At 40.8% G+C, this 14799-nt stretch overlaps 1 protein-coding gene across 2 annotated transcripts in view; it reads right to left on the bottom strand.

Annotated features, from left to right (window-relative positions):
* The window catches only part of KIF6 (kinesin family member 6), a 422715-nt gene extending 408880 nt beyond the window's left edge, over window positions 1-13835 (bottom strand). Inside the window, exons 1-3 of one of the 2 annotated variants that reach the window (XM_078055376.1) lie at window positions 13694-13835; window positions 9839-9948; window positions 4538-4612 (exon numbers count right to left, since the gene is read on the bottom strand). In XM_078055376.1, coding sequence (XP_077911502.1) covers window positions 4538-4612; window positions 9839-9948; window positions 13694-13759 — 251 coding nt within the window. In that variant the 5' untranslated portion in view covers window positions 13760-13835. The remainder of the gene's footprint in view (window positions 1-4537; window positions 4613-9838; window positions 9949-13693) is intronic. The other variant, XM_078055377.1, reaches the window with a different exon arrangement.
* Between the last annotated feature and the right edge of the window lie 964 nt (window positions 13836-14799).

Genomic DNA, 14799 nt, shown 5'->3' with positions numbered 1-14799 from the left:
CCCCACATCGGGCTCCCTGCCCCGCGGGAAGCCTGCTTCTCCGTCTCCCACTCCCCCTGCTTGTGTTCCCTCTCTCACTGTGTCTCTCTGTCAAATAAATAAATAAAATCTTTAAAAATAAAGAAATAAAAAATAAATAAATACAAAACGAGTCCAAAACCAATGAGCAAAACTAATATGATAAAAGGCTGTTTCTGCATGTTGCTAAACAACACAGGATATATTTCAGAAAAAGTTCAAAAAAGGTGGGATGACAAAGTACTTCCTAGTGGAGATGTACTCAATAATAAACAACTAACGACAAAGAGTCTTTTACTTAATCTCCAATGACACAAATGTAAAGCTTTATAAATTCTCACCACTGGTCATGCAGCTCTGTAGTCATGCAGTCTTACCACTCTTTGACTTAGATAGGAAAAGATGAGTCTAAATTAGCAAGACTCCTGAATTACATACTTTTGGAAAGAAATAGAACTAATTTTATTTTGCTTTAACTGTATACAGCAACCAGAATTAAGCTACAATGTGTTAACCCAACACACAGCTTGAAAGGGCCTGTGAAGAGTGGCTAGATTTCCACTGGACATGTATTCCTGAAGACTAATCTTCACAGGGAATACCAGGCATTTCTTAAAATCACCAATTATCTGAGGAAAATCTGCACCAGGAAAGCAACAGTAGAGCATAAACATTAAAATAAATAAATAAATAAAAGCAGAAAAAAAAAACAGAAAACAAAAAAACAAAAAAAAAAAGCAAAAAAAAACAGAAAAAAGAAAGCCAATTCAAAAGAAGATAATAATTGTCTTCAGAGTGAAAAGGGAGGATATCACATCAATAAACAAGAAGAGACTTTTTTCCCCATCTCCTAGAAGTGAAAAAATAAAACTGCTAAAATTAAAAATTTAAGCGGCAGGTGATAGAGAATGCACACAACTGAAAAGCAAATTACCAATGCTGGAAGATTGAGCTAACAAATTCTTTCAGAACTTAGAACCAAAAGGCAAAGAGATGGAAACTAGGAAACGACAGCTATAATATTTGAAGGCAAGAAGTGGTAGTTCTGGAAATACAAGTTCCAAAAAGAGAAAATAAACAGCTGGAGGGAAGGAAATGATTTTGTTCATTATTAAAGATATTATCAATGGGATGACTTGACCCTTGAGCTTGAATATAAGAGTTTTCAGATTGAAGTGGCTGAATGAGACAAGAATACATGAATACATGAAAAAACAGCCATACCTACACTATTAGTAGATTCACTGATATGAAACAAAGAACAAAATCAAAAAATCCTAAAAGCTTCCAGAAAGGAAAAAAAGGCATTTCCTATGAAGAAATAAGATCCAGATTGACACTGACATCTTTTCAGCAACACTGCAAGCAAGGGGGCAATGGGGCAGTATCTTCACAGTTATGAGAGAAAGGAAATGTTTAAGCTGGGATTATCCTATACCCAGTCAAATTCCATTTAACTGTGAAGAGGGATGAAAAGCTTCCAGAAGTTCCCCAGTCTTGAACTCTCAAAAAATTTATTAAAGGATGATGAGCAGCAAAACTCAAAAAGGAATCCAAGAAGTAGACAAGAGTATAAGGAACAGTGATGAGCGAAGTAATAAATATTAACTCAGAGATAAATTTAAATAAATGCTATTAATAAAAATGATTTACAACAATCCAGAATGCAGTTATCAGTTGGTCTCAACACTGGAAATGACAGGGATAGGAAAGTCAAAGTAAAAGTGTGCAAGGTGAGAGACAGACAGAGGGAGAAACTTTAGGTAGTGAGAAAAAATACAAATGAGTTTAAATATCTGAACTTAAACTACATGGGGGCTGCTGAAGTACAAGGTACACCTTGAGGGAGAAAATGGAAAGCAGCGGCAGCAACAAGCATAGTCAAACTAACCAACAGCAACAAAGGAAAAAAACAAAGGATGGTGAATGGAAAAAATAAATTAAGAGAGGAAGAATAGCTCTAAACATCATTATCATAATCATAATAAATATAAACAAGTCAAAGTACCCAATTAAAGATCAGGGACTCTGAGTGTGGCTGAAAGGAAAAAGCCAGTTATATTTTATTTGGGCCATGCTTAAAAACAAAATGTCACAGGGCGGTTGAATTAAGAGATGGAGAAAGATAAACCAGATAAAGGCTAACAGAAAAAAAAAAAAAAAAGCAAAAATAGTTTCAGAAAAAATGGGATATAAGGAAAAAAGTCTTAAAAAGGACAAAGGGGGCACCTGGATGGCTCAGTCAGTTAAGCGTCCAACTCTTAATTTCAGGTCAAGTCATGATCTCAGTGTCGTGAGATGGAGCCCCAAGTTCATGCTGGGCATGGAACCTGCTTAAGATCATCTCTCTCTACCCCTCTCCCTCTGCTCTCTCTCCCTCTCTTAAAAAAAAAAAAAAGGACAAAGAGGAATGTTTCCCACTGACAAAAGATACGATTCACTAAGAACACTTGAGCAGCCTGGATAAAAATGTCTATCAGTCTTGAAATCTTGTCATCATCAGGTTGGGTGTCATTGTCAAGTCAGTGAAAACAAATCCCAGCCTATGTGGAACTTTTGTTCTAGTGGAAGACAGACCAAAACCCTAATAAGCAACCAAACTATACAGTGTACCGGATGGGGATGAGTGCTAAAAAACTAAAATAAAACAGGGAAGGGTGAAAGGAAGTGCAATTTCAAGTGCAGTTAATAAAGGAAGACCTTACTGAGAAGGTAACATATGAGCAAAATCTCAAGGCTGAGGGGGCAACCATGAAGACTTCTGAAGGAAGACAATTCCAGGCCGAGGACCCCGCAAGAGCTGGAGGGGGAAGTGGGCTCAAGATGGAAGAGCTCAGTAGCAATGGGAGGAAAAATCAGACATCCAGGAAACAGAAACTAAGGCTCCCTCCCTGAATGATTTTAGGAAGTTTCAAAATAAAACACATGAGGTCAGCTAACTGAAAAATGACATAACCCAAAAGATTACTAAAAGGAAGAGAATTTTAGAGATGTGTGACATGAAGTCAAGGAGACCTGAATTTAACCCGAAGAGATTATTGGATTGTGACTATAACTAAAACAGCCAAAGCCTATTCGATTGCATTTCACCCACTGTGAAGGAAGACTGTTTTTACAGAGAAAGGCTTAGTTGGAGTAGGATTCAGAAAACAGAGTTTGAGAGACAAAATGTGACTATGAGTTTCCAGCAATGTCTGTGGGAGAGGGTATACTGATGAGTGGAATTGAAAAATGGGTTTATTTAACAGATATAGATCTTCCTCCACTTATAATAGGGCTCTGTCCAAGAAACCCACCATGAGTTGAAAATGCATTTAATACACCTAACTTACTGAACATCACAGCTTAGCCTAGTCCACCTTCAATGTGCTCTGAACCTCCCAGTAGCCTACAGGTGGGTAAAATCATCCACCACAAAGCCTGTTTTATAATAAAGTATTGAATACCTCATGTAACTTATTGACTAGTGTACTGAAGGTTATATGGGTACAGTATGGCTATAAGTGCATCGGTTGCTGACCCTTGTGATCACGTGGCTGACTGGAAGCTGTGCTCACTGCCTCCCCTCCGCCCAGCATCACAAGAGAGTACTCTACTGCAAATCGCTAGCCCAGGAAAAGATCAAAATTCAAAGTTCGAAATAGGATTTCTACTGAATGCCTATCACTTTCATACCATCCTAAAGTCGAAAAATCCTAAGTTGAACCATCCTAAATTGGGGACTATCTGAACATTTTTCATTTTAATCATAAAGATAGATGTATTTGGAGATTATGAGGTCATTAGAATCATCCAACTGATATCAGGATGAGAAAGCAACCTTAAGTAGTGGTAATTTCTCATACAGGTTTCCTATAAGAGGAGAGTGTACTTATCAAAAGGGCTTGAGTGTCTAGTCCCAAGGACACTTTTGCCAACATATACTAATAAAATGGCATTCTGATTGATTCGGTATTCTCATGTGAGTTTGGTTCTAATAGTCAGTAGCCTGGAACTATCTGAATACGTAGAAACACAAGGGACCTAGAAGCTAAGGGCCAAGCTTTGAAAAGTAGTTATTACACTGCAGTAAAGCTGGGTCAACCATTAGTAGTCCTCCCAGGTGTCACCCGTTCCTCAGCCTTCATCCCTCTAACCAGATGCTGGAAATGCTATATTGGAGAAAGAGCCCTGGACTTAACAGTACGGTGATGTACCCCACCCAGGGCTCCATTACCACTAGCCACACAATCCTGAGTGGTGTCACTTAATCTCTCAGATCCTCAGAGAGTTATACAGCCTTTAAAATGGGAGTAATAATGGCTCTTCTACCTCACTGGCTTGTTTTAAGGCTCAGAATCTAAATCTAAATCTGAAACAAACAGCTATGTGAATAGAAGATATTAATACTAGCATCGTTGCATGCCCTGCAGCTATGAGTATATAATTGATATGCCGAAGCACATTACCACAATTATCTGAAAATTGAAGACAAGATGAAAAACCACCAACCCACCGAACAAAATATAGGAAATCCTACCTCTCGGCAACTGGTTTGGCAATGTTTTCAAAAATGGTCTCTTGGTTTGCACCCTGATCAAAAATCTTTTGAAATCTGCAAATATGAAAGTAGTAGTTATTTAAAGGCTGAGCTTCAAACAAAATTGGATTAATATTTTTTTTCCTAAAAGCTTTGTAAATTACCCCATATTTACATCACTGGGCTTACCTAACCTGACACAATGTCTGCCCTGTAGTCCTGACCACACTGCCCTGTTGTACCCCTGTATACAAATGGTGGGTAAACAGTATTGCTTTGACAAGATCTGCACAATAAATCCCTCTGAAAAACTGCAGCAGCTTTGAACCAAATAATAAACTGTGTGTTCTTTAGCCCTCAAGAGGGACAGTGTCTGCAACTGGCATCAAATTCGAATCCAGATAAGTACGTGAAATGGAAACCCAAGAACAGGATGTAAACAAGCCATTGAATTTCTGATGTCTGACCTGTAAGGACAGAATGCAGCTGTGAAATATACGATTATAGAACTTGGTTTTAAAATTGTGAATTCAGGTTGATTTTCCATCAATAGGTGCTGTATCTTGGTATCGGCCACTTAAATTCTCAGGGCAGTTTTGCCCCATTGGGTTGATCATGAATCAAAAGTCAAAAAGTAAATCCAGATGGGCCTGCAAAGAGACACCTTTATCAGATTGGCAAGGCCAGGGCCATGGGGCGGAGGAACGGTGTCGACGTTGCTTGTCTCCCAATGGCGCCGTGACTGAGCTCAGCATAGGATCACGGGCACAGTGGGAAACCCAACGTAACTTTTATAGTGTGGTAAGTCACTTATCAGCAGGAATGGCCCTCATTAAAACATCATGAAGGAAGTAAGAGGGAGAGGGGACACATGGGGAGGGAAAAGAGGAGGGGAGCGAAGGGGGAGAAAAAGAAAGAGAGAGGCATAAGCATATAGGGCAAAATGTTAACAATTGGTGAATCTCCCACCAAGGGTCTAGGAGAGGCTACTGCATTATTCTTCCACCTCTTCCGTGTATTTAAAATTTTTCAAAATAAAAAATAGGGGTGGTGTGGCTTTAAAGAAAAACCTTTAAAACAAACATGTTGAGGGCATCCTAAGCAGCTTTCGGAGTGGCTTAGGAACTTCTGGTCCATGTGTCTCACTTGTGATTCACAAGTGAGTCGGATGCATATTCTATTGAAGTAGAGACTACATGGGGACGCCTGGGTGGCTCAGTCGCTTAAGTGTGTGCCTTCAGCTCAGGTCATGATCCCAGGGTCCTGGGATCGAGCCCCACATAGGGCTCCCTGCTCAGTGGGGAGCCTGCTTCTCCCTCTCCCTCTGCCTGCCACGCCCCCTGCTTGTGCTCTCTCTCTCTCTCTCTCTGACAAATACATAAATAAATAAAATCTTAAAAAAAAAAAAAAAAGTAGAGACTACATGAAATGTGGGACTATTTTCATGACCAAGGAGTTCAGAAGGATGTCTGGAGCTGGGTAGGAAATACAAAATAGAATGAAATTCATGGTCTTTAATCAACATTAACTTCAAAAGATCCTTAGAGCTTATCAACTTCCCTTTTGAAGAAGCAAATAATGAAACTATACAAAAAGAGAGATTGTCAGACACTCTGGTGACCAGGTCATTTAGCAGGCAAGATTATATCTTAGCAGTATTTACCAGTTTGCCCAGAATACTCCTCAAAACCCTGCAGGTGCATCACAGCTTCAGATATGAATGCTGACAACACAGGGGACGTGGCCGCTCAAGCACTCTTGAGAGTACTACCTACTGTGATTTCTGAGCACAGACTCAGCGGTGCTTTTGAGGATGATGGTGATAAGGCTGATTTGCTTCTTTGACCAGGCTGGCGATGACGGAGTGAATCCATCAGCCATTCCCAACTCCACCTCCCTAAGTAATAGGAATTACATCGACCACCATGTAAACCCAAGAGACAGCAGGCGTTTCAGTAAATCATACAATGGTACTTAAAGACCAAATATCATCATCCCAAAATATTTTATTTTATGTAATTTAGTTAGAGTAATTTGAAAAGTCATTAATGATCAGCTAGCTTCTGAAAACCATTGAAGAACAAAACAGAATCAGAGAGTTTAAAGAGTTCAGTCAAATCTTTTCCAGAGAAGGAAGTTGAGGCCCAGGGAGATAAAGCAATTTACTCGTGGCCCTGGAGCTAATCAGTAATGCTCCCTGAGACATAACTTCAGTGTCCTGATTCTGAGGAGGTCCTTTCATTTATTAGGAAATTGTGTAGGCCTCTTCTAAAGTCCATTTCGAACTTGGCATATGCTGACCTCTTCCCACCCCAAACCTGTTCTTCCTGGTCTTCCACATCCTAGTACAGGAAAACTCCATCCTTCTAAACACGCAGCCCAAAGCCCTTAGGGCATCCTGACTCCTCTCTCTCTCTCTCTCTCTCTCTCTCTCTCTCCGTTACACTCTGTATCCCACCCATCCACTAACTCTGTCAGCTCTGACCTTCAGAATGCATCTAGAATCCAACTATTTCTCAACATTTCTACTTGCTACTACCCCGGCCCAAGCTACCATAATTTCTTGCCTGGTCTCCCTTGAAACAGACTGCTCTTACAGTCTATTTTTCCACATGCCAGGACAAATGATCCTGCTAAAACATAGTGAAATTATTTCATTCTTCTGCTCAAAACCCTCCATTGCCTTCCCTTAACACACTGGGAAGAAAAAGCTTACAATGACTTTTTCCCCAAAACAATCCTTACAATGACTTCTAAGGCTCCCTATGATCTGGCCACTCTGCTGCTCCTTTAACCTTCTTCTTCTCCAGCCACACAGACCCCTTTATTCTTCCTCAGACATGCCAGCACTCTCCCATCTCTGGGACTTGCTCTTGGCTTTTCCTTGGCCTGGAATCCCCAATCCCTCAGACATCTGAACATCTGACTTCCTCACCTCCTTTAAGCCTTTGCTCAAATATCACCCTCCTGGGACGCCTTCCCTGATGGCCCTATGAAACACTCCATCCCTCCCCTTTGTGGCCCCTCTTCCTGGCACTCCTTATTCCCCTTGCCTGCCTTAGTTTTCTCCGTGACACTTAACACTTTCTAATATACACTGTACTTAAGGATCTGCCTATCTAACCCCTCCCACTAAAATGTAAGCACCATAAGAGCCGGACCTTTGTTGCATCCCCTGCTGTGTTCCTAGCCCTTAAAACAGCACATAGCGGATGGTCAATAAATATGTACTGATTGAATGAATGAATTTTCTTGGCAGGAAACACCCTTAAGATGCTGAAATATTTATCTCTGAACATAGGTATAAGTTAAATACTTTATTAATTTCTTTATTTAAAATGCTAAAGCCAATATTTTTAATCCAGAGATTTAGAAGGAATGAGTAAGAGATTTAAAAATAAGCAAATAACACATTTTCAATGAACATGTTTCAATGCACTGTTTCTATCTACATAATATAAAGAATACTTTGGAAAAGGCCAATAGATGGAGACATGGCCAATTGTTCCTAACAATCACATAGAATCACGCTGAATCAAATGTTTCAGCAAATTGTGGCTTTATAGAGACTGGCCTCGCCCAGCTGTCATGAAGTCATAGCTATTGAAGTATGTGGCATGCTTACATCAGTGGGAGAATGCCTGCTTCAGAAAAAGTAAGTCGTGTATTATAAAGCACTCCTTGAAGAACAAAATGAAAGGCAATAGGGAGCCAAAAAGACAGGGTAAGGACCACCTCACTATGCAGCCATGTGTTAGCAATCCCGCGTGCATACAGTAGAAGACACAAGGAGATGGGGTGGAGGTGGGACGAGGTAGATAAGTGAGACACAGAGGACAAACCGTCAAGGCCAAAGAGACTTCTTATGAGACATACATACATACATACATACATACATAAATAAATTTGAGAGAGAACCATAAAAAATATCTGGGCTGGTTTTATGCAAAGGGCGAGGGCAGAAACAGTATGAAAACAGGGCCCAAGCAAAACAGCCTACAAAGAAATGCAAGACAGCAATTAGGATTCCTTCCACGGGACCTAGAAACCCACTACCTAAATTTAGGCAGAGATCAAATATGGCTTTGACTTGGGCTCAAACTTCTTCAAAAGTCAAAAGTGTGGATGAAAGAAAACAGCACAGACTGAAACTAGAGAATAAAGGCAGCATCAAGGAGCCCAAATCCCCATTTCAAGGCCTGGCTACTAAAAGAGAATTTGGACCAAAGGCACTGATGACAATCCAGGGGTGGCTGTTGGGTATGTTTCACCCGATCCCTACAGTTCAGCACTGTAGGGATGAGAAATATAATGCAATCCATACATGTGAGTATATATGTAATTTAACATTTTCCAGTAGCCACTTTTTTAAACAAAGAAACAGGTGAAATTAATTTTAAGAATCTATTTTTAATCCAATATAACCCCAAACTTTATCATTTTAATATGTAATCAGTATGAAAAAATTCTTGAGATGTTTTACATTCTTTTTTTTTTTTTTCTTTTCCACACCAAGCCTTCAAAAAATCCTTGATATATTTTACACTTAGAGCACATCCCAGTTCAGGCTGGCTACATTTTAAGTGCTTAAGAGCCACCTGTGGCTAGTGGCCGCTACATTAGACAGTAGAGATATGGAGTGTGCATATGAGGATATGAGATCCAGATATCATTTATGTTATAAAGAAGGCTCATCTATACAGCACACAGATTATACCTTAAGTTATTAACTTGAATAAAGTTTAGTCATATACTGAGCTTCCTCTAAGTGCTAAATCATAGTGGGCCAAGTAGGAAAAGGACAACACCAGATAAACAGATGTAACAAAGAAAGGCTGGGATCTTGGGACAGCATCTTGGACAGAGAAACACACCCTTGGGATGATGAGGTGGCTCAGTCGGTTGAGCTTCTGCCTTCAGCTCAGGTCATGATCCCACTTCCGGCAGACTCTCTGCTCAGCAGGGAGCCTACTTCTCTCCCTCTGCCTGCCACTCCCCCTGCTTGCATGCCCTTGCTCTCTCTCTCTGTCAAATAAATAAATAAAATCTTAAAAAAAAAAAAAAAGAAAAGAAAAGAAACACACCCTCTTTTCAACTCTGGGCCCAGCGATGAAAAGACAACTTGAAATCTACCTACTAGATGAGATAGAAAATTGCACTACATTCTCCCCAAGAAATGGCACTAATGATTTCACAGGGGATATTAATGTACTATAAGAAATAGTAAATAGTAATAGTAAAAGTAATAGTAAATAGTAATAGTAATAGTAAAACAGAAACAAAGGCGAAAGATAAACTTACTTAAATTTGTAGCTTTCTCGCTTATTATTCACAAATCCAGCTGCCAAATCACGAGGTAAGATAATTTCCAGGCTAGGGGTTAATTTTTCATCTTCATCTATGGAATAAATCTGCAAATATGAAGACAACAAATGAATATAGCATGGTAAAATTATGGCTTGAATTATGACCATGTTATTATGATAGGCATTGTAACTGTATACAAAAAATTGTACTCTCAAGATAAGTCATAACATAGTATAATTTGGATAATTTTCCTCTTTGAACTGTGCACAGACTCTAACAAATATATGGAACAGAAAAAGAGGTAAAATCTAAATCAATGCTCTACCAAAGCTCAGATCCTCTCTGAATGATCTAGTATTCAAATTTGAGCATTTGAGTGTCTCTGTTGTTGAGAAACTAATAGTTCTGAAAGCAGGACATTAATCTAAGTACTGCTTTGGAATTATGTACCAGAAATTAACATCTTTCTACAACCAGTAAGCATTTCTAAGCATTTACAAAGTGGCCGAAGCAGATCAAAGGACTAGGTCTGAGACTTCTCAGAGAGCTCACAAGAATGCTCTAATTCAAGTTATATTCAAAGCAGCCCAAATTTCCATGAGACATATTCAGGCATTTGATAAAAGACATGTGGTTTCAAAAGACATATGTAATTCATGTCTTTGATGTCATCTTCAAGGTTCTCCTCCCAGCTCAGCCACTAATTAGCAAGGGACCTGGGAGAAATCACTTAACCTCTCTAAACTGATATGGAAATGAAGGGTCTTAACCAACCCCCCTTCCAACTGCAAAGTCTCTGACTCTCTTCTTGGTTACCTACTCCTTTATTTACTGGCCAGGAAAATCAAGGATCAAGCCTATAAAGAGGTCACGTGGAATAAAGAATAGCCTAAGACTTGGTACCCAAAGACTTGTGTCCAACACTGAGCTCAATTTACCAGCTGTGTGACCAGCTACCACATTAAGAATCTCAGTTCCTTTATACATAAAATGAGGAAAACAGAATTGCCTCCCTTACAAGATTGCTGTGGGGATAAATGATGTCATGGAAATGGAAGCATTTTGTAATGCACCATAAAAAATGTTAGTCATTAGATTTAGAGGTTTTTTAAAAAGACTTCTTGTCTTTCAACAGGAAATAAAAGTCTTTCTAACAGGCAATACTTCCTGTTTAAGACTCATTTAGATGCTTGATTATGGGGGGGGGGGAGTCATATTCTTAAACAAGTAAAAGCTCACCTAAATCTCCCAAAAGTAAGTAATTTTCCTAAGCAGATTTTTATTGAACCCTCTTACTTCAAATGTGAAGAATTCATGCAGAAAAGTCATCCTGTAAAATAAAATTATTTGTAGAAAGTAATGGCATCAGGTCCGAGACTTTCCGTGGCTAGGTTTTCTCAAGAGACGTTTAAAATATATCCTGTATGGCACTACACTAAAAAAAAAAAAAAGTTAATGGCTAGACAGGTGAGTGAAAGGGGTGTGTAAGACATGAAACATACAAGAGTGAGGTACTCCTTTTAATGTGAGTCACATGTTTTCAAAAATTCTGTAACAGTGCTCAGAAGACAGAAAGGACCATCGACTACGGTTAAGAACACTGACCCTTTACCTTGCTGATTAAGCCATTCTTTGAGGCATTAAGAAAAGTTCCTCTCAACCAGAAACTTATTTAGTCTAATAGACTGACTCTTTACCTTTAGTCATAACAATACTTACTTGAGACACAGTGGGGGGGGGGGGGTTTAGACCCAGAAGACAATTATAAGAAATGCAAGGATGAATGTGAACATGTTTTGAAATGTACTGAACACTATACAAATGAAAAGCATGGCCGTTGCTAAAATTATAAGAGATTTGTCTTACGCATCTTCTAAGTTACCATTCTATAGATTATTATAACTTACTTTATAGTGCCTTAAGGAATAAGACTAACGAAGTAATAGAACCACAAAATGAAGAAGAAAAAAAGAAAAACACAGGGGCACCTGGGTGGCTCCGTCAGTTAAGCGTCTGCCTTTGGCTCGGGTCATGATCTCAGGGTCCTGGGATCAAGCCCCACGTCGGGCTCCCTGCTCAGTGGGAGCCTGCTTCTCCCTCTCCCTCTGCGGCTCTCTCTCGCTCTCAAATAAATAAATAAAATCTTAAAAAAAGAAAAATACCTTTGAATCACTCCTGGTTGAATGTTACAGGCAAAGAAACAACCATACATCTCAGGAGCAAAAAGATAGGGTGCTAAAAGTGGGATTTCTAAGGGAGAGCAGGGATACACTAACTCAAAATGTGTTCAGCTGTGTTCTCTTATTTTTGTGTATGTGGCATAATGTTGCATCTTGGTAAGGATCTGCCATTATAAAAATACAGTAGGACCTAAAATACTCCCTGCAGTATCAAACAATCCACCCTACAGAATCTCACCAAAGAAATGCAAAAGAAGGCACAGTAAAATATCCAAACACTGCAATTTAAGAAAAGAGAAAGTTCAAATTACGCCCAAGATTCTCCATCAACCCCCCCCAACCTTCCCCCACCCCCTCACCCAACCAATCCTCTAACATTACCAAATCCAAGCACCTGCTTCCCACTGCTGAGTCTATGTAGACAAGCTCAATATTTTTGGCTAAAAATCTGAAGAGGTACAGAGGGACTTTACATATAAAACACTTGGTACATATGAAGCACTTTAAAAAACCTTCTCGTAAGTGAATATAAGAGGATATCCATGGTTCCTTTCTACACTGTTTTATTCCTGTAAAAAAGAAAAAAGTATTTTCTTTGGAGTCTTCTCATGCATCTTATCCTCAAGTAGTCCATGAGTAAAAAATCTTTTGATGATGATGACAAAGATGCTGTATTCTTGTTTCAAATACATAAACAACATGAGGCAAATGCTACATTATGATATACTATGATGTTACATATATACACATTGTAGATATGGAATAGATATAAAATATTATTAATAATATACCCATTCCAGACTGCCCTTACCTAAGTCCTCATGTAGACAAAATGCCTAAGTGGTAAGAATGACTATAGTCTTTCTAGGGAGAAAAAAACATGTTTTGAAACATTTAAGAAGCACACCATGTATCTCTACTCATGGCAAGGGCAAGGTCTTAACCTTCTTGTACCTCTGAGTTTAGCACACTAGAGGAAGCACCTAGTAAATGCTCAATGTTTTCTGAATGAAAAGTATATGTGTATTCTTTGCTTTGGGATGCATAAATATGTATATCTGCAAAAGGTACTATGTCAAAGGTTCGTGTTTGTGTTGCACAAGCACGATGTAGTTAGGCAACAAATTCCTCAGGGCCCACCGTGCACAGAGCCACAGTGGTATGTTTTTAGTCTGTGTATCTACCTACATTATCTGTATCATCTCAGACGTGCATGGACACGCATCTCTTGCTGGCACGTTCTGCCCGAGTGAGAAACATACACTTGGGCTTATCTGTGTGCAGAGTGTGCAGAGCTGCGCGACCGCTTCCCAGAAAGGTGCGAGAAGGGTGCAAGTCGAGGCGTGGCCCCTGTGAGCGCGCACACAGGCACACACGCACGCGTCGGCCCCTGCGTGAACACGTGTGCCCGGGCGCCTGTGTGTGGTTCTGTGCACAGGGTTCGCGCCCACAGGGCGCTGCGGCGCGGGAGTGGCCCGGGTGTCTGCCCGCGTCCCTGACAGTGGGGCGCTGGTGTCTGCGTGGCCGCCGGGGCGCCTCAGCAGAGTGTGCGAGACTCAGGGAGACATCCGGCGCCCTTCGCCAAACCCCCTCCCTAGCCTAGGGCCCCGCGTGCCGTCCCTCCCCTGCCTGGGAGGCCCCGCCGCGCCGGCGCCCTCGCTGCCCGTACCCCTTGTTGCTGCTTCCGGACAGTGGGCTTCACCCTCGCGAAAATCTGTATAGTCTGCTTCACCATCTCCTCCCGGCTCGGGCACTGACCCTTGACCTCTCTCAGGATCTGGCTCCCAAAACTTCTGACTCCCACCACTTCCGGCCAGCCGCAGCCTTAGCAACAGTAACTAGGGACACTACCCAAGGAGCACCGCGCCAACCAGGACCGCCTCCTCTCCCTAATTGGTTACTGAGTGTAGAGGGGGCTGAAGGGAAGTACTGAGGGGCGGGGTTGGGGCGGGGCCGAACGGAGAGCGCTGCGCACGCGCCGGGTTAAGATCTGGGCACCAGGTTTAGCTACAGAGCTGGCCTACTTAGAGGTTAATGGGGCGACAACCACCATGCCCTGACCGGTTCCTTAATCCATTCTTTCTCTGTGCCAACACCTCTTTTTAGCACTGAAGTCATTCTGTTTTTTATTATTCATTCATTGAAGAAATGTCACTTGATCTGTGACAAGCAATATGCTGGCTGGGGATGATCCTGAGCTGAGAGCACCACCACCTCTGCCCACTTAGAGACAAGGGTCTGATGAAGGAGGCAGCTTTTCCACAGGAAGTTACAAGTTACATCGGGATTGGGCATGGGATTCTGTGGAAGGCACCTCTTCTATCTCTGTTTTGGAAGAGGTCAAGACTGGAAGAGAGAGGGACCGTTTGCCATGCAATGGCCCTGTCAGGAATGGACGGGTTCCCTTGTGCACAGTTAGTAGGAAGGTAAATTTGTGCAGTCACTATGGAAAACAGGATGGAGGTTCCTCAAAAAATGAAAAATAGAAGTGCCTTTCTATTAGAAGTGCAATTCCACCTCTGGAAATATATCCAAAAGAATTGAAATCTGGATGCCAAAGAGATCATTGCACCCCCATAGTCATTGCAGTGTTAACCAAGACATGGAAAACACTTAAGCGTTCATCAGTGGATAAATGGATAAATAAAATGTGATATGAGTATATATGAAGATTATTTGATATTTATCTTCTATAAGTAATGGAATATTTTTCTGCCACACACACACAAAAAAAAGAAAAGATAAAAGGAAATCCTGCCATTTGCAGCTACACAG

This window comes from Halichoerus grypus, chromosome 9, assembly GCF_964656455.1.
Source record: "Halichoerus grypus chromosome 9, mHalGry1.hap1.1, whole genome shotgun sequence".
Classification (NCBI taxonomy): Eukaryota; Metazoa; Chordata; class Mammalia; order Carnivora; family Phocidae; genus Halichoerus; species Halichoerus grypus.
This window is presented reverse-complemented; position numbering and strand designations above follow the sequence as displayed.